Source organism: Barbatula barbatula, assembly GCF_947034865.1.
Source record: "Barbatula barbatula genome assembly, chromosome: 10".
NCBI classification, from domain to species: domain Eukaryota; kingdom Metazoa; phylum Chordata; class Actinopteri; order Cypriniformes; family Nemacheilidae; genus Barbatula; species Barbatula barbatula.
This window is the reverse complement of record NC_136773.1, coordinates 12,271,898-12,297,222: the sequence shown is the minus strand read 5'-3', so window position 1 is coordinate 12,297,222 and position 25,325 is coordinate 12,271,898. Positions and strand designations below refer to the sequence as shown.

Here is a 25,325-nt window from a genome sequence, read left to right as displayed (position 1 = left end):
ATTAGAAAAAGAAAAATAATGTTTTTGTACCGGCTCGTGCAGAGAACACTCGATAGACGCGGATAAGCCAATATATATATATATATATATATATTGTAAACCAAGATGAGGAAGACACAGGGACAAGCACGACACCATGTACACAGACACAATACCAGACAAAGAACTGATCTAAGGAGAGAATTAAAATAGGGATAGAGAGGTTATGGGGATTAACTAATGATGTCCAGATGATGGGGATCAGGTGCGAACTAATCAAACATATAGCGTGACGGGTGAAAAGGATTATGGATACTGTAGTCCGGTGGTGAATGAGGGTAGACAGTGGACCATGACAGTATTAGCCTACTTGATGTTGCATTTCAAATGAGTACACGAGTACATATTATCCTACTTTATTGCGTTTCAAATAAGTACACTGTGAAATAATAAGGTCAGCTTTCAGATTCTTCTGAACTTCATTTGCTGCATATAAGAACCAATTGCTACTCTGCATAGTGTTGGGCTCTCTTAAATGCCACCTAAATAAAGTAAACACTTCACAAGCTATGTTTGTTTTCATATGTTTGGGTTCTCTCTTTATTGCCTTCAGTGGTGCAGGAGGACTGGAGGAATTAGCTGCAATAGGTTAATTTATCCTGAACCCCTCTTAATGTAAAGTTGCCCAAATGGGTTACTTTAATGAGGTGACTGTTTAGAAGTATCAGACTGCGGATGCGGCTGACTAATCAGAATTGAGTGTTTTATAATCATTCATAATGCTGTAATATTTACATTTAATACTGTGTCTGTATACAATCCTGATATATATATATATATCCACAGCACGTGTTCCTGGCCTGGGTGAGCAATCACACTGCTGATCGTATCTAACCAGCTTCAAGCCATTCATCCCCACACCCACATTTCTACTAAATATGACAACACATTCTTCTTGCCACCTACTCCTCCAGTCCTTTTAATAAATATCTGAGGAAGAGGCAGCTGTGTTTTCTACCCTCCACTACTACTACAGTATCTCCTCATAACTGCAACAAATTTCTCCCGTGCAGGCGATGAGATGGAACCGTGACCTTCATGCTGGTCGCTGCCTAATTGCCTCTTGCCTCTGCACACGACACGCAATGGAGGGGGAAGGGGTCGGAAAGAGGTTAAAAGATGTTTGGTCAACATGTTTAACATGATGAAGAACATAGTTGGATACGCAGTACTATTATCCTCAGTGGAGTCAATGTATAACTTGGTCTCCATGAAATATAAATATACCCTTTATACTTTATATACATTATAATTTTCTTACTTCAGCTTTGGAGTGGGAATCCTTTTTTGATGATGTCAGTTTGACAGTTTGGGGACAACATTACGTTGAGCCTTCCTCTCCAACTGTAAATTTTCTAGATTAAACAACTGTGACCTATAGATTTCTTTGTTAAACAAATAAACAAAAATATTACTAGTAGTAGTGGTGTAATCCGTTAATTTGCTGATCAAAATCATTTATTTCATTTAACACAACAAAACAGACGAAAACCTATTTCCTGTTAATTTAGGACACGTTAAATCTGTGAATGACTGGAGTTCAATATTGTCTGAGCAATATCACAACAACCGTGTCCACACTAGAATACACTTCACAAATGAGCCTGCTTCAGTGATTGTTTCTGTTGTCTCGCATCCTGACCACCCACTGCATCCCAGATTTCCATCTACACACCGTCTCATTCACTCATTGATTAGGGATGGGCAGTGCACAATAAGTTTTGATAATTAGGTCACTAATGCGTTCTTACACAGCGTGACTCATTATATTAATGTTGAAGGTGCCTACTTTTGGAAGACAAAGCCCTAAGTCAGAAGAATGCAAAGATCAGTTTAGAAAATTGTCATTTCAATCAACTCAAATGCCCCAGAAGGAGCTGTGAGTTGATGAAATGCAGGGGCACTTGCAGGAGTGTGCCGGGTGTAAATTATTCATGTGGACCCTCAGCGTTTCCCCTCCCCGGTAATAGACCCTGACAAGATCCCAGCAGTGATTTAGTGGCTTTGATTTCCGTCACTACAAGCGTAAAGCACTTGAGTCATGTGGGTGAAGCCCCTACACACGCACTTGTCATTTTAAAGCGAATGTAAGTGGCTGTTTGGTGGGGGATATGACTGCATGTAAATAAAATAGATGACTAAAAAATCTCCAACCTCTTTAACAGTATAGGTAAAGCCCACATTATGTAGGAAACAGGGGTTGTTGTCACATAGGGCCTACATCTATTTAACTATAAAGGCAAACGTTCAATTTCATAAATGTTTAAAAAACACTTTGAAATGCTATTGGGGCATGTTGTCAAAAAGCTTTTTCTGGGACTATACATTAATATGAGTTAAGAGTTGCTTTATCTGTGAATTATTCTGTGATTATTTCCACACTTGTACACTCGAGTTCTTCAGACATCTTCAAAATATCCAAAGATGTCTGGACTGTCCGCTGGCACTGGTCTCGTTTCGGAAGGCTGCGTCCTCCGGAGGTCACATTCGGGGCCTGCTACTTCATCGAGAATGTCTTGTTTCATAAAAGCAGCTAGAACACTCTGTAGGCACCCTTCTAATGTGACCTACTTTCACGAGAATTCGGAGGACACATAGGTGTGTCCTTGGTTGCAAGGGATAACCCACAATACTTTGTGTCGGCCAACGTCTGTTAAATAAACGTGCCTTGAATAAACGGCAGCGGCTGCACATTCACTCAAACAACAGTTTACAATTTGAGTCACGTTTCGTTCATCTTAGCAGGCATATGTAGTAAAGGTTTACAAGTGTTTAGTGATTTTTAAAGCACTAAGGCGAACATTTCTAAATAACTCTTATGGCATTGTTTAGGGTAGAAAGTAAAAACTTGTTACCTCTTAAAATCATGTAGAAATCATTTTTATTAATTTGAGGTGTGTTTTTATTAGGTATGCGAGTAGTAAATTGATTGGTACATCCTGTTTCCTTTTCTGCCTGTTTGTCCTACGAAGGACGTCTCGTTTAATTCTAAATTGAGAATCCTCCGTATACCGCATCCTTTAGAGGACACAACGATGCAGCCTTACGAGACGAGACACAGATTGCGAAAAGCCAAGGGGCAACTGAAAAGATATGGGCGCATAGTGCCAGCTAGTGGTGTGTTTTGGAACTGACGTGCAGTGGCAAAAACATAAAATTTAAAGGTGTCGATCTATGTACTCATTTGAATAATTGATAAGGCAAATCAAAATCACTCGTATGAGCTGCAATACACTGCTAGTCTTGGGTATCTATGTCTATATTTGATGCCCTTGGCTACACAAATAATTATAAACATCATTTTAGTTTATGGGGACCAAAAGTGGTAAAACTATTTTGGTATTACTATCTTTGTGGGGTATCCACACTGTGGGGTTTATACAGTGTGGGCACTTTTCGTGATGATTGGTTCCCACAAGGTGCAATGCATAGAAACACGCGTTTTTTTTAGGGAGGACCAGTAAAATGTCCCCAGAAGTGGGCTAAGGCAATTCACAGTTACTGAGGAGAAAGGGCTCTCATAGCTCAACAAGAAAAACACACAAGCATTACAGTTAAAGGGGTTAGTCTCCAGGGATGGGTAGGTTTGTTTACTTCGCCATGCCTCATGGCCCTATACGTGCTTGTCTGTTCACATTTTGTATTCTTCTCATCTTCCTTTACGTCCGGGCTCAAAGACAGTTTGGTTCAGTGTCTCAATATTATAGAATACATTTACATCGGCTAATCTGACCCATAGGCCTACATGCAACAGCATCATATTGCCAAATTTTTTATTGAAGCACTTACAGAAAAGCCCTTGAATTTGTGTGTTTGTGGAATAATTGTGTTTGAATGCCATGCAAACTCAAATCAGGTAAAAATCCTTAAGATCACATGTAGTGACAATTCCTATGGGATTCAAGTGAACCTTCTGAAAGCACTTGTCAGTTCCAACATGCGCATGTTGTCCACATGCGAACACGTCGCCTTAAGTGTTTTGGGTTATAATAAATGTGTGTTTTAAACTGACTAACAAAACAAACGAAAACACATAATTGAAATAAGTAAAACATTCGGGAAAACAACAATATTTTACTGTGCGTAAAATGTATTTATAAAATGTATGTAGCCTATAAAAAATGTATTGTAGGTAAAATGCGTGTTTTATTTAGTTATTTATTTAAATCCGATTATAGTTATCAACATCCATTTAAAACAATAAAACAATGAGGGGAAAAATAACCCAAAAAAGATCTACGTTGTTTGTATTTGTCCCGTGCGCAGTGCATGCTGGGACTGCAGGTCCTCCACTCATACCTCCATCTTTAAACCCCTGAGAAAAAAGCTTCCGCACAGCCGTATACACACAAGAGTCTGCGGATACATCTACATTACTGCCACATTATTCCCGAAATCAGCGTTTTAAGCCGTTTCGTTAGATTCGATGAAACATGGAGCGTTTACAGAAGGCGTGTTAAGAGTATTAAAGCTTTAATTTCTACATTGTCATCCATAAAAACACAGGCGGAAAAGCATCGAGTGCTGGTGGCCTTCAGCGAGAGGAAAACAGCGCCGATTTTAACTGCGCATCTCCGCTTCTTTTGTCCGTCGCTATCTCTCTGGTTTTTCTTATTTCCCTCTCGGTCGCCGGAGATGAGTAGTGGAAGATGTCGGTTTCGGGACTGAAGGCCGAGCTGAAGTTTCTGGAGTCCATTTTCGACCCGAACCACGAGCGGTTCAGGATCATCGACTGGAAGCCGGATGAGCTGAGCTGCCAGTTTAACGTTACCGGAGAGAAGCTGCTCATTATTCACTGCAATATCACGGTATGAGAGAAACATCCACTTGCGTGTCATCTTAACAAATACTGCTGCATCGAAACATTAGGTGGATACCTACCTAGCTAGACAGCATTTGTGTGCGCGTTTAAATCCCTAGGTAGGCAGCATACGTTAAAACGGGATCCTCTGTGTTAGATAACTTATCATCTAAAGCGTTTTCCCACTAATCATTGTCATTTTGATTTTGACGTTACCAAACAAACAAGTCGCTTTAATGGATTTTGTATGAAAAACATCGATTGATCTGTTTTCATTTATTTGTATTGATATGTACTGTATACACTTCCCTCTCAACTGTCTTTACAGTATCTAAGTTAAAATGGCCGGTTATTAATAAAACCACAAGGAATCGTGGTCATCATGTTACAGTTTGATGCGCGTCTGGTGATCAGGGTTATCATTTTTGACCCAGTTTTGGTGTCGTTGTTGTTCTGATTTCCGGATGCCATTTTCTGTTGCGTGACGGACAGTGACGTCAAATCTCAACGCCTCACACTCGGGCACATCAAACCTTGTGTCGTGCCTTTCTACATAAACATGTTTGTCATTACTGGACATATGGAGCTGAGCTGTATGATAAAGCACATGCAGTGCTCACTAATACAGTCTGAGGCGAACCTACATTAAGTGGGGACCCAAGGCAATATTATTCAATTACCTTTTTTTGTGAATATATATATATATATATATTTGTCCAAAAGTATACTTCAAAATAGATGTGACATCAAATACAATTCTTTACTTTTACAACATTCAAATGTCAGTGCCCGAATATTTATAATGTGCCTGTACATTGAAAATTAAGAAATGTTCCTTTGTATACAGGTATGGTTTGCATCATAAAAGCGAACAAATAAATAATTATATTAGTCTAAAGAAACACTATCATTTGACAACAATAGTTGTATCCTTAATTTTATTTCAAAAGATACAATTGTTCATCATGCCTTTCACATTTTAATACACTTTATAATTCTAAATGGATACCACAAGCACAAATCCCCTTATAATTGTCACAATCACCTGCTAAGTCGTTATTTATCAGTAAGGAACTTTTATCTTTATTTTCCATCGACTCCGATAAGCAGTTGATACGAGGGCTGTCCGTCACCTCTGTCTAAGACTTTGAGTGCATCTAATGGCACGTACATAATAATATGTTTGAAATCAAAATGAAAATAGCAACAGGATCGCTTTAAAGGGATACTCCACCCAAATATTAAAATTCTGTCATGAATTACTCGCCCTCTAGTTGATCCAAACATCTATACATTTCTTTGTTTGGTTGAACACAAAGAGAGATATTTTGGAATAATGTTAGCAACCAACAGTTCTGAAGCACCATTGACTGCCATAGTAGGAACAATTTAAATGGTAGTCAAATGTCTTTGTTTTCCTACATTCCCCCAAATATCTCTCTGTGTGTTCAACCGGACAAAGAAATGTATAGATGTTTGGAACAACAAGAGGGTGAGTAATTCATGACAGAATCTTCCTTTTTGGGTGGAGTATCGCTTTAAGTATGCCTCCATGATGGGGTGTAAACCAACTGTGTAGTGTGTTGATGAGACGAACAAAGTGAAAACTTTACAGTGGATGGGAAACTTTATTGTATTGCTCCAGCATGACATTATGTAAACTGCATTTATAACAAAAGTTATAACTGCACACATGCAAACGTCATAGCCAATAGCTGTAAATACACACACTCCGCACTGCAAGGATTGAAGAGCGCGCTACATATCAAGGGCTACAAAAGACAGGCTGTTTTACGCGTGTTTCACGGATATCGTAGCCAGCATAGCAGGAGAGAGGGCCCAGCGAAGGGGGTTTTCCGAAATGTTGTTACACGTTTTATTAGGATTACAATTTCTGACTGTTTCACTGGTCAGCCCTCAGAGGCCCCCTCAAAAGCGGGGCCCCAGGCAATTGCCTGCCTTGCCTTCCCCATTCCTATGCCTCTGTATGCAGTCAGCACACGTTTACAATACTGCACACAATCTCTTCTTTAGCATATTTACTGTACAACAGCGTCCATACTGTATACTGTAAACAAGTTTAAATACGACTCTAAATAATTAAATAAACCATAAAGTGTTTTAATACAAATATAATACATAAGAACAATTCAAATGTTTGGGTTATAATTATATTCATTTAAATGTGCGTTAGGTACTAGTGTGCAACATATGAAGTTTATTTCCAAAATGAGAGAAATCATGTTTTTTTGCATTACAGTTAATATTAATCAAACTGCAGTTGCTTTGTTTTGATTTAACAACGTGTCTTCACCGGTTTCGACCGGCTCGACATGACAAAAGACATTAGAAACGCATTTAGAACCCATTATAATTTTACATTTTGTCCAACAGACCCATTAATGCCTGTCGCGTCCGGTTGTGACACTGTGTAAGCCATAATAACTAAAAAAATACATCTAACACAATAAAACGCAATAAAAACATGATCACATAATAAACAACATGATTTTTTATCTCTAGAGTCATCTCTTTTTGGAAATAATCTCTTCCTATAGTATTTATACAGAGAACTTCTTTCTTGCATCTGCACAACAACCTACGCATTTCGTTCTTAATAAATACGGATACACCTGAGCATGGTCAAACCTATTGTCTTTGTACAAAAGCTTTTTGGATGTCAGGAATTGTTGTTTTTCTGTTAACAAATGTGGTTTATGTGTATAAGTGCTCTATAGAGGTGCAATGCAGGTATACGCATCATGTTGACATTACATCCACTAGCAGTGAAAAGTTTAAAGACACCTGTCATTGCCACATTTCTTATTATAGTCATCAAAAGAATCAAAATAAAACAATTTCATGGGCTGTAAGGGCATTGTCGCCCCATGCCTCTGAAACTTACAAATGTATTGTTGACAAATTTTTCAGGAATCCTACCCCTCAACACCCCCAATATGGTTTGTGGACTCCGATGACCCCAGTCTGACTCAAGTGCTAGAACGTCTTGAGGATGTTAGAAAAGGCAGTACAGTGGTAAGTGCCAATGTTCGCCAGTTCTTTGGGCACGAAGCGTTGTGCAATCAGATTTTGATAGCATTATGATATATTTCACTTTCACATCGTGACATCAGTTCAAGTCATTTATAACATCCGTTATCTCTTTATGCTCTAAATGTCGTTATATCTTGGAACACCCAGCTACGGTTTATAGCAAAACAGGTGTTGTCATCATGATGCATAGAAAAGCAGTAAATAGTCATTAACACCTCAGCTGCACTGTAATTGTGTACATTACAAAACAAACAAAATGGTGTGATGTGAGTTTGCACCATTCTGTAAAACCCACGGGTGGATCACACACTGATTTATACACGTCTGTAGGTAGAGCTTGAAAACAAAGAGCCTTTTGAGCTGCGTATGCTAAGACTTTGAGTCCGTCTGATCTATTTGTTGTCAGTAATAGACACGTGCGCTGTAAACTGGGACACTCACAGGCCACTTTTAGACTTCATTGTGTTTAACATGTATTTAAACAGGAGGGTGGATTTAAAGGTCCAGTGTGTAATATTTTGGAGGATATATTGACAAAAATGCCATACATTTTATTATTATTATTATTATTTATTTATTTATTATTTATTTATTCGTGGCAGACCGACACACTATCAACACTGGCTGCCACAAATCGATTTTTCATGATTATTGGACCATTTAAAACAGTTGAAACATGCTGCAGTTGTGAGCAGTGTATTTACACTTAGCGACTCTCAATCTCATGCTGCGTGGAGCACCACCCTCGGCGCCAAGCCCTATTTCTGTGTGTGTCTGTGTGCAAGCTCTTCTTGCCCTCTACCAGTGAGTTCGGTGCGGTGTGTATATTTTTGAAATTGCTCTGAATTGTGTGTGCTACACGTGTGAATTGTGTGTGCTGCAATGAAACTTCGGATTTGAAATTGAAGAAGCGCTCTTAAGACAACGGCATTGATGAGAGGAGCAACAACAGCATGAGACAAATAAGTAATATTGCCAAAATCACACCATATAGATGCTCTTTAATGTAGATGTTTGGTTATTTTGTCAGACGATGTTGCGTTGAATCCTGATTTAAATCCACATTGCTCCTTAAACATTTTAGCTGCACTGAGCATTGAATATAAACACCTAAGGGATAGTTTGCTCAGGCATTGAAACTTCTGTCATTTTTACATATTGCATGAGTTGTATAAACTACTTCTATAATACTGCTAGTCTGTGGTCACTTTATGCTCACATTATATGAAAAAGAGCTGCATCCTTTAAAGATCATCTTGTCTTTCATGAAATGCATTAGTCTGACGCTTTCCTCTTGCTGCTTTTCAACTACCCCTGACACCAGATCTGGGTAATTCTCCTTAGGCCTCTTTTGCAATGTGTTAAACTTGAAGATGCCATTGTCCAACATACACACACTTGTTTGTCCTACAGAGGGTCCTCTAACTTGCAAGTTTTTAAGGAGTCATGTGATCCTCCAGGCAAATATAGGTCATCGCTTTAGTAATGATCATTTATGAAGAAATATGGAGTTCACGTCAGGTTCTCTGGAAACCAAGACTGCTCAGGGTTCACTTCTAGACAATGTAGTGATTCAGTTCTTCAACTGCCTCTTGTTAAGTTTATTTATGGTTTATTTGCAGATCATTTTGTCATGCAAACGTCGCAGATTACTAGCAGTTGATTTTAATGAATTTTTTAAACAAATTGAGGTGTGTAGGCCCCACAGCTAAGCTGTCAGATCGGCCCTGTGGCTGTTCTCTCCGGTGCCCACGAAGCCTGATTCATTTTCACGTGCGAGCTGGCGTTCAGGTATTCGTTACATGCCAGTGAAATTGTATCTACTTTTGTTACAGCACTGTGACCACGAGTGTCCTCGCTAGCACAGCAGACTGAAAGAGGATTAGTTCTGTGTTTCTCTCGTCCGCATATTACCAATAAAACCTGGTTATTTAAACCTAGAAATCGCAACCAAATCCTGTTATGGGACTGATATATCATTCACGCTTGTGTTGGTGTAAAAGGCAATGTAAGAAACGTGGTGATCTGCTCTGGGGTCTAATGATTTTTACTGCAGGGTTCCCACGATCATAGAAACTAATACTTTATCAGGAATGTTCATTGTCATTTTCAGGCCCTGACATGTCTTTTGGAAGTTATAAAAAAGTTTTAAAAGTCATAAGTTCTATTTTGATTGTTTTAGTTTCTCCAAAATATTTAATTGACTATTTCATACAGCCATGGAAAAAATAAGAGAACATTCCAAAATTGTATTCAAGCAGGATTTCTAGATGTATTGTGGCCATTCCAGGCAGTGTCTGTTGAGTTTTAACAAAATCAAACCGAAGGAGTGACATAAAATCATCTGACAGCAATGTGAAAGACTGACAGCATGACAAGACACGTTGATAAACATCAAGGTTATCACATAAAATAATAACATTTCCTAAATAAATGTACAAATGTTACAGTTGTATTGCTTAAAAGTGAACATGAATGTGTTTTCTTAGTATTTGAGGTCTGAAAAACACACATCATTTCTTGTTATTTTGAACTCTTTTCATTTTCTGCAAATAGAAAGATTATTTTTATTTGAAAACCGGTAGAAATATTGTTAGTAGTTCACAGAAAAAGGATAATTTCACCTAAACACATGTCTATGAATAGTACATTTCAAAATAAAAAAATCTTGAAATGGTGCCTGTAGGCATTGAATCATTTCACAGTTGAGTCACATTTAAATCTTACGCCACATTTTCTTAGAGAGACACTTGTGCAAAAGCACTAATGTACATGTTTCATTCCAAGAATGGGTACCCAGCATTAAATGGAAACATTGTGAAAAGTCATTGGGTAATTGTGTGAGAACCCTGCAGGTGTCAACTAATGTTCTAACGCTGTGTTCGTTATTGTAGCTTTTGCAGCAGTTAAAAAGGCTCATCTGCGATCTGTGCCGCCTCTATAATCTTCCCCAACACCCTGATGTAGAGATGCTGGACCAGCCGCTCCCCGCCGGACCTGTCAACCAGGACAGAAAGGTCAACGTTATTTCTGATCTTGACTCATTGGATTTCTAGACCCAAACTAGGCATTTTGACATTTTGTTTTCCAGACAATAATGGTCAGTTGACTGTCATTTAATGTGCAAGTTCTGCTAAATGATTCCTAAATTCTCATTTTGTGTGCCACGGAAAGCTTTAAAACGGAAGCTATTTGGGTGACATTTTTAAAGACCGTAAATAGGCAGGTTTGATTTTGGTGATTCTAAATGTGTTGTCTCTTCTAGCTTGTAAACACGGATGAGGTCACCTCAGAGGAGGAGGATGAAGAAGACATGGGAGAGGTTCAGATTGCCTTCCTTATGTTGAGATTGAGAATAATCTCTTTTTTTCTCAGTGTGAAGGGTGGAATCCGTCACTCACTTCTTATCTGTCTCTTTCTGTCTGTGTATGTGTGCTCTGTCAGCAGGACATTGAGGATCTCGATCACTATGAGATGAAGGAGGAGGAACCGGTGGATGGCAAGAAGTCGGAGGATGATGGGATTGAAAAGGAGAATTTGGCCATCCTGGAGAAGATCCGGAAGAACCAGAGGCAGGACCACTTGAATGTAAGTGCTCATTCGGTAAGGTGACTTTCTTTATGCTTCGGGGTTGTGGTGGGGAAACTGAGGCACTTTTGCATCAGGCATTGTTGTATTTTTATAGACGGTTTCTCAGCAACAACATAAACGTTATGTGGCCCAAACTTAAGTTCCGGTAGACCTAGCGAAGAAGAATTAGTAGAATTTGTTTTAATTTAATTTAAAACAATCAATATACAATAAAATATTAATATGTATGAATATTCATATATATAATATCAATTGTTATATTGTAACCAAACACAGACTGAAATTAACTTTGGGCCAGGCGCATGTCATTGATGAAACCGACTTACATTGCATTATCCTATACATTTGTTTCTAAGTATGTGCAATCCCCTGGGATCTAACACATGACCTTGGTGTTGTTAACACCATGCTCTTACCACCGAGTTACAGGAAAGCTAATAATAATAGTAATAATATATGATTTAATAATAATAATAGTATTTTGAGCTAAGCTGTCTTTTTGGCCATTTCTTCACGCTGCTAAAGTAATCTTTAGTTATTTAAGTTGGTTGGTATAGGTTTTTTAATCTGCAAACAGGTGCTCTGAAATCTAAAGCTTTGTTTTCACTGTCTGGCCACATGAGGGCGAGCTAGCCCATGCTAGGTTTTATTATGCCTTTGGACCACATCATTAAGTCATTGTATTTAGGTAAAAATAAAAGTGATTATTTTTACACATTGTCTTTCACTTGAGTTTGATTTCTATAAAACAAACACCTATAATAGCTTAACTTTAACATGTCTCTTCTCATTTCTGTCCAGCTCCAGAATGACTATTGTGTAACATACATTTTCAGGCAAGCTTTGTTATATCTCGTGCTGTGACTTGTTGTCGTTTGCGTTTGTGTTTTGTTGTTTCTGTGTAGGGTGCAGTCTCAGGATCTGTTCAAGCGTCAGATCGTCTCATGAAGGAGCTCAGGGAGATCTACAGATCTCAAAGTTACAAAAATGGTACGAATGCCTGCAAATGACATGAACATAGTTGTAGTAACCTACAATTCTCTCATCGATCTCTGTACTTTGCAGGAATCTACTCAGTTGAACTGGTCAATGACAGCCTGTACGAGTGGCATGTAAAATTAAGAACGTAAGCATTCAGGTTTTCTGGTTGTCATGTTTTTCTTATTTTGGTGGTTGTTAAAGTGAAGACACGTAGGTCACAGTGAAGTTAGTTTGACCGATTTGTCTGTTGGTGTGTGACTGTTCAGGGTGGATCCAGACAGTCCTCTTCACAGTGACCTCCAGGTGCTGAAGGAAAAGGAAGGAATGGACTACATACTCCTCAACTTCTCATACAAAGTGAGCAAGAACAAGATTCTTTACACAAAGTTCATTTGATTTACGTATTTGTTCACCCAAGCAACTGCTTTCGCAGCACTACCACCAAAATTAAAGGGTTCATATGACACGGCTAAAACGAATATTGTTGTTTGTTTAAGATGTAATGCAAGTGTTTATGCGATTTAAGGTTGAAAAACGCTGTAGTGCATGATTCTATCTCCATCTTTGCCCCGACACTCTGAAACGTGCAGATTTTTTTACAAAGCGCATCGCTCTGAAAAGCGAGGTGTGCTATGATTGGCCAGTTGACCAGTGCGCAGTGATTGGTCGAATACTGTTAGCGTGTGACGGAAATGTATTATATATTTGGAACATTGTCTGTACAATTGCTTTGGAACCTAGTTACGCCCACCTTACGTGTGTATACATTCTTAGTCAAATCAACGTAGCTTTGTGGGGGTGTGGTTACACAAGGCGTTTCAGGCAGGTCTGGGTGAGCATTCGCTTTTAGATTGAATTCATTTTTTTTTCCAACAGTTTAATTTTTGCAATTGTACATGTCTAATAGATGGATGGGCAACTTATAACACACCAAAGAAACAGAAAAACGCGTACTCGCACCATATGACCCCTTGAGGCCTCCAAAGCTTGCTTAAAGTGTTAAAGAATCATGTGTTAACTATTTGATTTTCCATTCAAAATATCCTTTTTCTTTTTGCAGGATAATTTCCCCTTCGATCCCCCTTTTGTACGTGTAGTGTCTCCTGTGCTATCTGGAGGGTAAGACCATTTTGTAAATGTATTTATTTATTGACTTTACTCTCATGGTATGTGCTGACACTACTGACATCATTTCGTGGTTTTGCTGGTTATGTTATTGGCCTTGCATGAGTGACATCGTTTTTGTATTGATTGTATGTCTTTGTTTAACATCAAGTTGTATATTGGATTAGATTTTGAAACCGTGTTGGATAAAAGTTGATGCATGATATGTTGATTCTTTGTTGAAAAAGATACTCAAAAGTAAATTTTATATCAATTGCAGTTATGTACTTGGTGGAGGAGCTTTGTGTATGGAGCTACTCACAAAACAGGTATGTTTCTTTGCCAGGTCTGTCTGCACTGAACACTAGAGAGATGAAATGGATATGTATATCTAATGTGTTGAATTTATAATGTTAGAAATCCAACACTTACTGAATGAGCTGTTTAAGAAGCTTTTGCTAGATGGTCATTTTGGCCGGTGTCATGTAAAAGTTGATTTGGTTCAGTTTAGTTTGTTTTGTTCTCTCAGGGCTGGAGCAGTGCCTATTCCATAGAGTCTGTCATCATGCAGATAAACGCCACTTTAGTCAAAGGAAAAGCAAGAGTGCAGTTTGGAGCCAACAAGGTAAACAAATGTATTTACTTGTTTGCTTGTGTGTTTTATGCATGCATTTGGCTTTGTCACAGATGCTGTAGTTTCACAACAGTTGTGTTTATATAAATCCTCTCCTGTGTCAAAACACATACCTGACTGTTTTGATCCTTTATGTCTGGTTTTCAGAATCAGTACAATCTTGCCAGAGCACAGCAGTCATATAAATCACTGGTGCAAATCCATGAAAAGAATGGTAAGTCTTATTTTTTTAAACAAGTGGATAATTTTATACCCAAATTCAAATGTAATTGGTTAATTAATAATACATTTCAGAAGGTTTGGCAAAAGATTTAACTCATAGTTTATTATGACCAAAAATGACTTAATACACCTCTTCTGGTTTGAAAATGGTTCAATATAAATATAATTATATTGGTATTTTCTGTTTGTAGATGTAAACTAGCATGAAAGGCCTTAAAACAGCAGACATTGACTGAAGCCACAAAGCATAAAAGCATTTATTTTTGGCGTCTGTCAAGGAAATGTTTTAGTACAGTATGACAAGTTGAGGACCGTGTTTCTTGACATATGTTTGGCAGCCTCTTTGTGAATGACCTTTCATACCAGTTGGTTTGCTTGATACATTTGTCATGATCTCCACAGGCTGGTACACACCACCAAAAGAAGATGGGTAAACCAGACACCATGGATTCAGATATGGACAGAATATCCTGGGGTGAACATCATCTTTTTCTTTCTTTTTATCCCACTCATTCTTGCTAATTAAAGACATTATGTGAATAATGAAGAATGCGAGATCTGATCTGAAGAAGCGACCTTATCACCTCACGTCTATATGCTGGTCACTTCAACCAGTACGTGCGCTCTCTCTTTCTCTCTGCCTCCCATTCATTTTCAACGGGATATTTAAATTGCAAAGGATTTTTTGTTTTGTCACGTTTGACCCACCTGGGAAGCCTGTGCTATGTGACCTCTCGTTCCATTCAGATGTGTTTCATGATTCCAGAAGAGACACACGCGCGAACCTCAGACACAGAGTGACGGAGATTTCCACTTTCCTATAGGCTGTTCTGGAATTATTCATTCGAATCAGTGAAACAAACTTTTCGTTGCCTCATTGTTTCATTCGCTGTTGGATTTCTTTTCTGTTATTACTGGCCATATACTGAAGAACGCTGGACTTTATCACTGTAGTCGAATTATCTCGTAAGTAAACCTGTAAAGATGTTTGCAAGAATGAGCAGAATTGTTAAACATTTAAAATCGAAGACCCCAGTTGGGTGGACTGAACTTTAAACATGCCACCTACAGCCGACAAATATCCCTGAAAATATATCATAAATGGAAGGAAACGAATGGCATAATGGAAAGTCTCATGGAGCTCAAATGAAATACCTGTCACACATTTATGTATGCATTATGACTACTGCTGTTTTGTTTGTTTTTTAGTTTTGTTTGCGAATGGAAGCGAATGTTTATGGCTGTGCTGTTATGGTAAAGTCAAAGATCATTCCTGGATATTCAGTTGCCAGAGTTTATTAACAGTCCCGTAATGCCACCCTGTGATGCCAGTATACTCCCGGGCACAAAGTTAAAATATGTCGAAAATAAATTCTTAAAACACATCTCATTATAGTGGAAATAAAAGCAAGCAGGTTTTGTAACTCTTGTTTTCTAAGTTGTTTAAAGCCCCATTACAGTGTCTATGGGGAAACCTGGGGGTAACCAAAAATGCCTTAAAAGGAGGAAATTAATAAGTAGAATATAACTGTATAGTTTTTGGCAAGCCCTGAGTTCATTCCGCTGTGTTCATCCACGCCTTTATCGCTAGTATTCCCATTTAACACCAGATTTTCATCAAATCAGTTGTTCAGAAATCTTAAGGAGTTGTAAGAGATGTAGTATGAATGTTTCAAGCCCTTCATTGGTGTTAATATCTTTATGCAATTCAAAAGCTTTGACAGTCTGTTGGCTTGTTCTGTTTGTTGGTTCTACATCTTTTTCTTAAGTGTAATAAACGTGGCACTGTTTTGTGCTTGCCTTTACCGCGCGTCCTGTTTGGCAAAGCTGTTGTATGTACTGAGGATTGTTCGGTGGTGCCCATACAGCTTTTCTTTTATAGGACAACATGAGCCAATTTTGATATTCAATGGCATTCTGACATCAAGCCATAGTTTGAATCTGAACATTATGTCCAAACATCACTGTATCCTGTCACACGTCTCATTCTGGGGTAACAGCACGGATGCCAGATCCTCGAAATCCACATTATTATATCGCCTTGAGGTTTTTTCAAGAATTCGAGGAGGGTTGCAAAAAATGGAGATTTTTTTTTTAAAGCTGATTCCGATCAGGTCTTAGGGCTTGACAGATCCATTTCTCCTCTCAAGTAAGTTGTACAGTTGTCACAAGCATCATACAGTCTTGCTATGATTGACGTGATGGGTTTTTGGTTAATAATGGTTTGAGATCCTGGTTTTCTCCACAGTGTATGAAGTGGGTGGGAGGGGTTGAATGAGTTATGCACTGTTAGCATGCTTTGGTTTTGTTGCGTTTTATTATTTTTCCATTGTAAGTGTAATTTTGACCATGTACAGAACAATTTGTAAACTTGCATCAAGTTTATGAATAAAGAATTTTAAGAAATACGCAACTGTCTCGTGACAACTGCCTAAAAATACTCCAAATGATCAATTCTGTTGGTAAGTAAAATAACAGATATTAAAACTTTTTTATAGTTTATAAATAATATTTTCAGTTTATAAATGTAAATGGCAACCATAAGGGTGCGAGCAGGCTCTGACAAACAGGGAAAATTCCCTGAATTAGGAAATGTGAAAGGGGGGCATTGCCACTCCAGTTTTTTCTTTCGCCCCTCCAAAAATAGTCAGCTAACAATTAAAATAGTTAAAAATTAATTACTTATTATTATTATTACTTTTATTAAATATGTACTAAATACTGATTATTATTGTTTGCAATATATATTAAATAATATTCTGTCAATTTAATCACAGAAGAAATTATGCATGCAATGAACTGTGATATATCTGTGCTAAAATATGTCATTTCTGCAATACCTATTATTTGTACATGTTTTGAGGGAAGTTAAAAAATATATTTTATGTAAAAACCTCGATTTTTATCACAATTTTCTTGTGTCTTGTCATGCTGTCAGTCATTCACATTGCCGTTAGATGACTTTGTCACTCCTGAGGTTTGATTTTGTTGACATTCAACAGACGCTGGAGTGAAATGGCCACAATACATCCAGAAACGCTGCTTTGAATGGTTTCTTTCAGCGGGTGTATATTGATGATGTACTGCTGTTCAAAAAAGTAGGTTATGTATGTCCAGCAGATGGCGACATTAGCCTACGAAAATATAAACGAATTGCACATTTTGAAAGTCATTGCATTTGTACATGTCAGTAAATATACATTTCTTCAAGCTCAACACACCTTTATCTATCGTTTGTTCTTGTTTTATTCATTATATGTTCAGGCCAGTGGTTTTACGAGTTTTTGTAACTAAGGATTAGTCCTTTTTAGAATGTAAATCCCTCTTTCATCCAATAGCAGTTGAATTATCCCCCCCCCTTATTTTTTTCTTCACCTTTTTGCTTTCAAGCTTTTAGAAGTTTACAGGACAGACCGGGTGAACTGTCAGAGAAATGCACCGCTCTTAGTGGTTTGTCTAAGGGCTGCATAAGGATGCCTCCACAAAGAAGAATAAAACATGAATTGATTAAATCATGTTTCTGAGTCACAGGCTGGGCAGACAAACCCAATATAAACACAATGAATTGAAACAGACTTTAGTTAAGAGGCAGAATCTGAGCGAAAGGCTCTGCAGAGATGCTCGAGGAGGTTAATAGCCCATTGTTCACATAAGTCCCAATTATACTTGCATTTGTTGTGTTGTACTTCTCCACCGCTGACCTCTACAAGAGGACAGACATCTCATTAGTTGTTTCAGCAGACCTCCAAATCCTAGTTCAAGAACAAAACTCTATAGGTAACCTTTTGAATAGAATGATGAAAGCCAGGTTTTAGTGTCATAGTTTGTATATGCACAAGGTCAGATCTAGATCTTCACAACCTTGTGTTCTATGAAACCAGTGATTGATGTAACTGTCATTCACTCTGTCTGGACTACGCTAGATTTAATCCTGTGTACCACTGACAGGTCTCAAATGTCCCTGCACTGGTTTGATAGCAGGAGCTGTAGTACAGATAGTAGCAGAGTGATTATTTGCTGCAGGTATTTCATTTATATTGGATATTGGGAAATTGAATTTCTGTTTATGACATAAACGTGGATGAACTGGTGGTTCTTTTCCATCGCTGTCTGCGTTTTCAGCTTCAGTCGTCTAGCCTGCGGTCATCTCTAAATGGACTGTCCTGCTTGTCGTCTCATAGAATTGACCATGTCTGCTGGGAGATAAGGGTGGGAGTTCTGTGATTGCAGCACCGTCCTTTATAGAAAATCTCAGTGTTACATCCTGCACTGTGATGTGTGACTCAAGACTTTTGGCTTGTTTTATGAACAGGGTGATTGTAAAACTTGGCAAACAGCAGTTTTTGAAAGTGTGAGATGCCTTATTCACTTACAGTATGAACTAATATAATGGTAACATTTTAAAATAAGGTTGAACTTGTTAACATTATTAAATGTGTTGGCTTACAATGAACAATATTTCTACAACACTTATTAATCTTAGTTCATGTTATTTTTAGCATTTACCAATGTATTTTAAAACCAAACAACATTAGTTAATGCACCATTAACTAACATGAATCATTTTATTGACATTAAAGAAGCAATGTTAACATTTTAGTGCACATTTTAAACATTTGTGATCCATGTGAAAACCCACCCTAACGTCTCATAATTAAATAGATTATTATAACAATTATCAAAGATTAATTTCAAGCATTGATTTCACTAAGATTATTGTATTTTTCAGTCAATATTGAAGATATTGTTTTATTTTCACAGAATATTCTGTAGGATGATTTTATTAAGGAGTTTTTCTGGGTTTTCACAAGTTTCTGATTTGAAAGTGAAAAGGTGTCAATGGCATGGAAAGGCTTATTTAGTTAGCAACTGTTTTCTGTTTATAATTTTAATTGTTGAATAGCATTTTAATTGTTACATTAATAAATTGTCCGTAGTTTTTTTTTATCTACAAATATTAATTATCAGACTTATATTAAGAGGGCATTTCCCCCTAAAACCAAAGAAATACATACAAAAGCCTATATATATCAAAATGTAAAATAAACGGCCTGATAAAAGATCATATACAGTATGGCTAAATTGATTAAATATTTATTTATTTTCAAAACACATATTGTCCGGACCACCGTTTGGAAGAAAATATAAAGAACGGACCTCTTGGAACTTTAATTGAATACCCTTGATTTAGAGTATCCTGGAGAGGTGAGGTCTCTGAGTCCCAACATCTCGACACGGGGTGCCTCAGGGCTCAGTGCTTGTTCCGTTGCTATTTTCTGTATACATGACATCCCTAGGCCCTATCATTCGGAAACATGGCTTTTTCTGTAGCTGCTATGTGGATGATACACAACTCCTGTCATTTCAGCCTTACGATCCGACTGTTTCTGCACGCATTTCAGCATGCCAAGCCTACATCTCGCTCTGGATGAAGGACCATCACCTGCAGCTGAAAATTCCCCCCAAAAAAACTGCTTGTTATCCCGGCTGACACAAAGAGTTATCACAACTTCTCCATTCAACTCCATCAACCATCACATCATCCAGAAAGGCCAGTAACCTGGGAGTAGTGATTGATGATCAGCTTAACTTCAGAGATCAGGTTGCCAGCACCATCCGGTCCTATAGATTCGTCCTCTACAATATTAGAAAAATTAAACCTTTCCTATCAGAGCATGCTACGCTAGTCCTAGTCCAAGCTCTTGTTCTGTCCAGACTGGACTACTGCAATGCACTGCTGGCTTGCACAAACAAACCTCTACAGATGATCCAAAATGCAGCGGCAAGAGTGGTCTTCAATGAACCGAAGAGAGAACACGTCACTCCTTTCTTCATTAGGTTGCATTGAGTCCCTATTGTGGCTCGCATCAAATTCAAGACTCTGCTCCTGGCCTACAAGACCACCACTGGTTCGGCACCCCCTTATTTTCACTCGCTAATGCAGACGCATGTTCCCGCCAGATCCCCCCAAAAATCTGCAGATTCTGTAGCCATCTTTAAGAATCGTCTGAATACACGTCTCTTACGTCAACACCTGACCGATCAGTTCTGACTTCTATCTCTTTTTACTTCTTCAAAAGAAAAATCTATCTTAGCTCTGTATACTGTGGTAGGCTTTATGAGACCAGTTTGCTTTTTGTTGTCCTTGTGTTTTCCAATTGCTTCAAATGTTTACCCCATCTGTAAGTCGCTTTGGATAAAAGCGTCTGCTAAATGTAACAAAAAGAGGGATTCAATTAATATTTCCATGTATACCATATTTCATTTTCCATTGAGGGTTGCTGCAATTACACGTTTGATTCAGTCAAAATTGCTTTTCTGGACTGACAGAAACAAGACAAGACAATGGATTTGAAAAATCTGACGAATTCATTAAAACCTGTCACAAAGCATGTTTGCAAGAGTAAAGCACTTTAGCCCATTTGAATGCATTAAATCACATTAAAAGGACACAGCAGTTTCATTCTCCAAATGACAGCGCTTTTTCGCACAACAACACTCACATTATCACATTACTCATTGTGCTCTGTTCATGCATTATCTGAAATTGTATTTCACACATGCAAACATAAAAATATACTAATTCCAGTGGATCTGAAAATACACCATTAACTACAACAATCAGTAATAAAGAAATGTCATATTCGGATGATTGGTAACCCTATTATGAGAATGCATTCAGTAATACATCTTGACAAATAATTTTTAAACATTCAAATAATATTATCCCTTCATGCATGCATAGATTGCATACCGAAATGATCCCTTCATACACTAAAGCATTTTGGTTGGTGCAGCCAACTAGCAATTCCCCAACAGGAATGGGAGGTCTCCATGTTCTCAGAGTTCTTCACTTGTGACGTTTTCACCCTCCACGAGGGAATCTCATTTCCCCACATTACCATGTGACTGTAGCAAGCACCGTTCAGAGATTGACCTTCATGGGAATTTTATCTTGTTGCTTTTCATAAATTTGCCTCAAATGTATTCATGACTTGACTTCCCCAAACTGGAAAGGGTTTTAAGCCCAAGACACAATGCATACATTACAGTAAAAGGCCACCCTAGCAATTCAATTCCTCTAGTGTCAATATTAATGGGGGATCCATCCATAATTCTGTTTGCGTTCGGATGCTCTGAGAGTTTTTCCCAAGACCCCTTTGAGCTAAAGTGGCTCATCACAGGTCTAATGCTATCGAGATCTATTTGATGGTATTAAGAAGGGTTTACTACCGTAACAAATGTTGTTGGATTTGTAAATGTTTATAAATGTTATGAATGCAGATTGGGATGTATGTGAGTTTATGGAATGAAATCGTGCTTTGAAACGAATGACGAAAAAACAGAGGCAACTTAAAGGGACAGTTCACCCAAAATTTTTTATTCTGTCATCATTTACTCGCTTTCTTGTAATTTCAAACCTGCATGACAAAAGAAGACATTTAGAAGAATGTTGGTAACTGAACAATACCCTTTCACTTTTATTGAACACAAAATCAATTCGAAATATCCTTTTTTTAAGTCATGCAGGTTTGAAATAATAAGAGTGCAAGTATATAATGAGCGATTTTTCATTTTTGGGTGAACTATCCCTTTAAAACTTAGATTGTTGCTGTATTCGGTGTCTATAAAACTAAAAGGGTTTATGTATCACTGAATGACAGAATGAAATAACATACTGATGGAGTGGATGATAGTAATGGAAATAACCCTGGTACTCTGGTCCTATTACCTGCTAGATTTCCACCGTCACCGCAGTAAATCACTTTTATTCTCTTTCTGCGGTTCTCATCTCACTTGTGATTCTCACAGGGTTAAACCAGACCCTGTTTTAAAGAGAGCTCTTAGTAAATGCACTGTCATAATTGTATTAATGCATCCCATTCCATCAATCTCCAATCTCGCGGCCCGTAAGACAACCTGAGGGATGCTGTTTGCTATGTGAGTCACATTTGCCGTGACCCTGCTCGGTGGGCTTGGCAGCGGATCAGGTTTTCACTTATGCACTTTATGGTCTTCTGCTGGCACAGTGCATCTCTGGTTTCAGGGGAAATGAGGTGGTGTCCGGGGGCAACAGGAAGGTGAAGGAACCAGATAAACCGCAGGAATACAGCTAAGAGTGCAAAAAAAGTGTGTTTGTGTGTCAGTGAGGGAATGATGAATGAAACATTGCAGACCACAGATATTGAAGATGACAACAATCAGTCATACAATGTGATATGTGTCTAAAAGCTCTTGTAGTACGTACATATCTCTCTCTCTCTCTCTCTCTATCTGTATCTGTCTGCTTATAAGCTATGTCATCATCTTTTTCTCCCCCTCATCAGTGCACATTAATACATTAACAGTAATAAATGAGCAAATCCATTTCGAAGGGCTCTGCATATAGATAGCCTACTTAAGCAAGCGAATGGCCATTAGCATAACCTGCAGGGTTTGCTGGGTAATTACAAATCCAGACAAGCTATACCAATGAGGGGGCAGTTTTTAATGTGGTCACTGTCCAATTACATGTCTATACATTCACAGAGCCAAAAGGAAGATGGCTTTGACCCAGTCATGTAGCTGTACTAAGTTATCAATACACGCTGTGAATATCAATATCTGTTTAGCTGGTTTTGCTGCTGCCGCTTTGAGAGATAAAGATACTTTATGAGAAATAGTGATCACTGGAGACTTTGGAAGATAGATCTGAACCCTCATAATTCCACGTCTTGACATTTGTTATCAGTATTGTTTATTTATGCGTTTTATTATTTATTATTCATACATTAATTGATATGAATATTTTCTTTAAAGGTGCAATTTGTGAGCATTATAATACATATAACTGTGTCTTCAGAGGTGTATAAAGACATCACATAATGGAGCGTTATGTTTTTTTCTATCTACATACACCACGGGTCCCCTTACATGGAAGTTGCCATGTTGTTTCTACAGTAGCCCTTAACGGACAAACTGCTCTACAGAGTAAAGTTTCGTAAATAAGTGATCTCCCTTTGCAAAGAAGCGGAAAATTCAACATCTTAGTGCTGTGTCAGCTGCCTTGGTGCTGTGAAAGGGAGGGGTGGACTGAGCCGTTGGGTGCAATTTGCAACCTCACCTATAGCTGTCGCTTAATTTCACACACTGGACCTTTAAGTGAGTTGAGTCAAAAGACTTGACAAATTGATATTTCATAATTTCTTCATCTACTCACTCTCATGTCACCTTAATGACTTAAATTCTTCTGCAGAACACAAGAGACGATATTTTGAAAAACTTTGAAACCAAACAACATTGGCCCCCATTGACTTAAGTTGAACATACACAAAACCACATTTCTCATAATATTTTTATTCACGTTCCATACATACACACATAAAGAGTCATATAAATGCTTTGAATGACACTAGAATAAGTACATGATGACAGATTTTTCATTTTTGGGTGAACTATGGCATCCCTTTAAGCCGGCATGCTAACCACCAATCATCCAAACAGTGTTGAATGTTATCTGCAGAAATTAGAAATTATTGTATATCTGAAACCGTTTCAACCACCAGCAGCCACAGCTCATACCTAATGACACAAGCTACTGTGAACTGATTGTTTCATTTAAAATCTTGGACATTTATGTCCTCTTCATCAAAGGCTCTGTCCGGTCAACTCACAGCAGGTCTCGGACGCCAATCTGTTAAGATAATGTCAGAGCTCGGTCACGCTCCGTATAATACGCAATTCATTTTTACAGAACCATGCGTGCAATGCAAAACCAATTGAACGCTCGCAAACAAGCCATTGCTTTACATGAATGTCACTTGTTATTTTCTAGGTTGTCCACTGACTTACAGAAGATCAGATGAACGATATCTTTCAACACCGTTTGAAGAATATATTTTGATGTGCAAGAATGTATTTCAATGTAAAAACGATATCACTATATATTTACATGCAGATGGACGGATACAGTGTTTAGGTAAGGACATACTCTTTGACTTTCAGCTTTGATATTTCCTCTGAAGATCAGGAAAGTCTCTAAAGAACCGGTCAGCATCGGCATGCATCAGTGAGACCCATCCACTGAAAAATAAAAGCTGCTTTCAAATCTTCTGTCGTCGTGGAAACACAGCTTGATGTTTCCAGAAACACCAGGGATGCATGAATACAGAGAAAGGGAGATGAAACATCACTGAATTGATTGTTTTAAATAGACGCCCTGTTGACATCAGAGATGCTTTCTATAACAAGCCCGTTCCATCTGAAATCTCACATTCAGTGCCGCTTTCATTGGGCTGTAATCATTGCAGAAAGGTTTTCAGGGGTAAATTCTCATTCAGACCAATCATTGTGAGGGTGGCTGGGATGTAGGCTTAAAAAAGCTATTTAAATCAAGAGACGGGCTGTCGTTTATCTAGTCTGTTCGTCTTTCCACTGCGACTTTCCTCACAGCTGATGCTGCAGCATGTTTGTTATATGAGAATAAACTCTCAATGCTAAAACAGCTTTGCCGCTATTAGTTTTTGTTCAAAATATGTCAAATATCAGTGTAAATAGCAATAGATTTAACCATCGAAATCTGAGCATGTGTATAGGAGAGAGTGTGCCTAGCCTTTAACAGTACACTATATGAATCTATTGTAATGCTGTCAGCCCTCAACGTGTACCAAAACACCATGCCCTGTGTCCCAGCCCATTTGTCTTGGACCCGCCTGTAGGCACTGGAGCATGCAGCTCTCCATATAGGGGGCTCGTCCCCGCAGAGGATATATAACCTGAAGGAGCAGATAGGAAGAAAGAAATATAGCCCGCAGTGTCCCCTCCCAGTGAGAGATAGAAAGCTCTTGTACCTATTGCTGATGAACCCTATTGAAAAGGTCTGGAGAGAAGGATGTATACTTAATAGGATTGCTTCAGTGG

General features: G+C 38.2%; 1 protein-coding gene across 4 annotated transcripts; it reads left to right on the top strand.

The window, feature by feature from the left end:
• Positions 1 to 4,295: 4,295 nt before the first annotated feature.
• On the top strand, positions 4,296 to 16,831 carry ube2q1 (ubiquitin-conjugating enzyme E2Q family member 1). 4 transcript variants are annotated; one of them, XM_079465270.1, is made up of 13 exons: positions 4,296 to 4,847; positions 7,772 to 7,876; positions 10,789 to 10,911; positions 11,160 to 11,216; positions 11,342 to 11,497; positions 12,391 to 12,475; positions 12,551 to 12,611; positions 12,733 to 12,823; positions 13,527 to 13,585; positions 13,851 to 13,899; positions 14,100 to 14,195; positions 14,352 to 14,418; positions 14,829 to 16,831. In XM_079465270.1, exons 1-13 carry the CDS (start codon positions 4,689 to 4,691, stop codon positions 14,858 to 14,860), a joined length of 1,140 nt encoding a protein of 379 aa, XP_079321396.1. In that variant the 5' UTR covers positions 4,296 to 4,688; the 3' UTR covers positions 14,861 to 16,831. The 4 variants fall into 4 exon arrangements, with proteins under 4 accessions (XP_079321396.1, XP_079321398.1, XP_079321395.1 ...); XM_079465272.1 differs by having other exon boundaries at positions 4,302 to 4,847; positions 11,342 to 11,482; XM_079465269.1 differs by having other exon boundaries at positions 4,320 to 4,847; positions 11,339 to 11,497.
• The last annotated feature ends 8,494 nt before the right edge of the window (positions 16,832 to 25,325 follow it).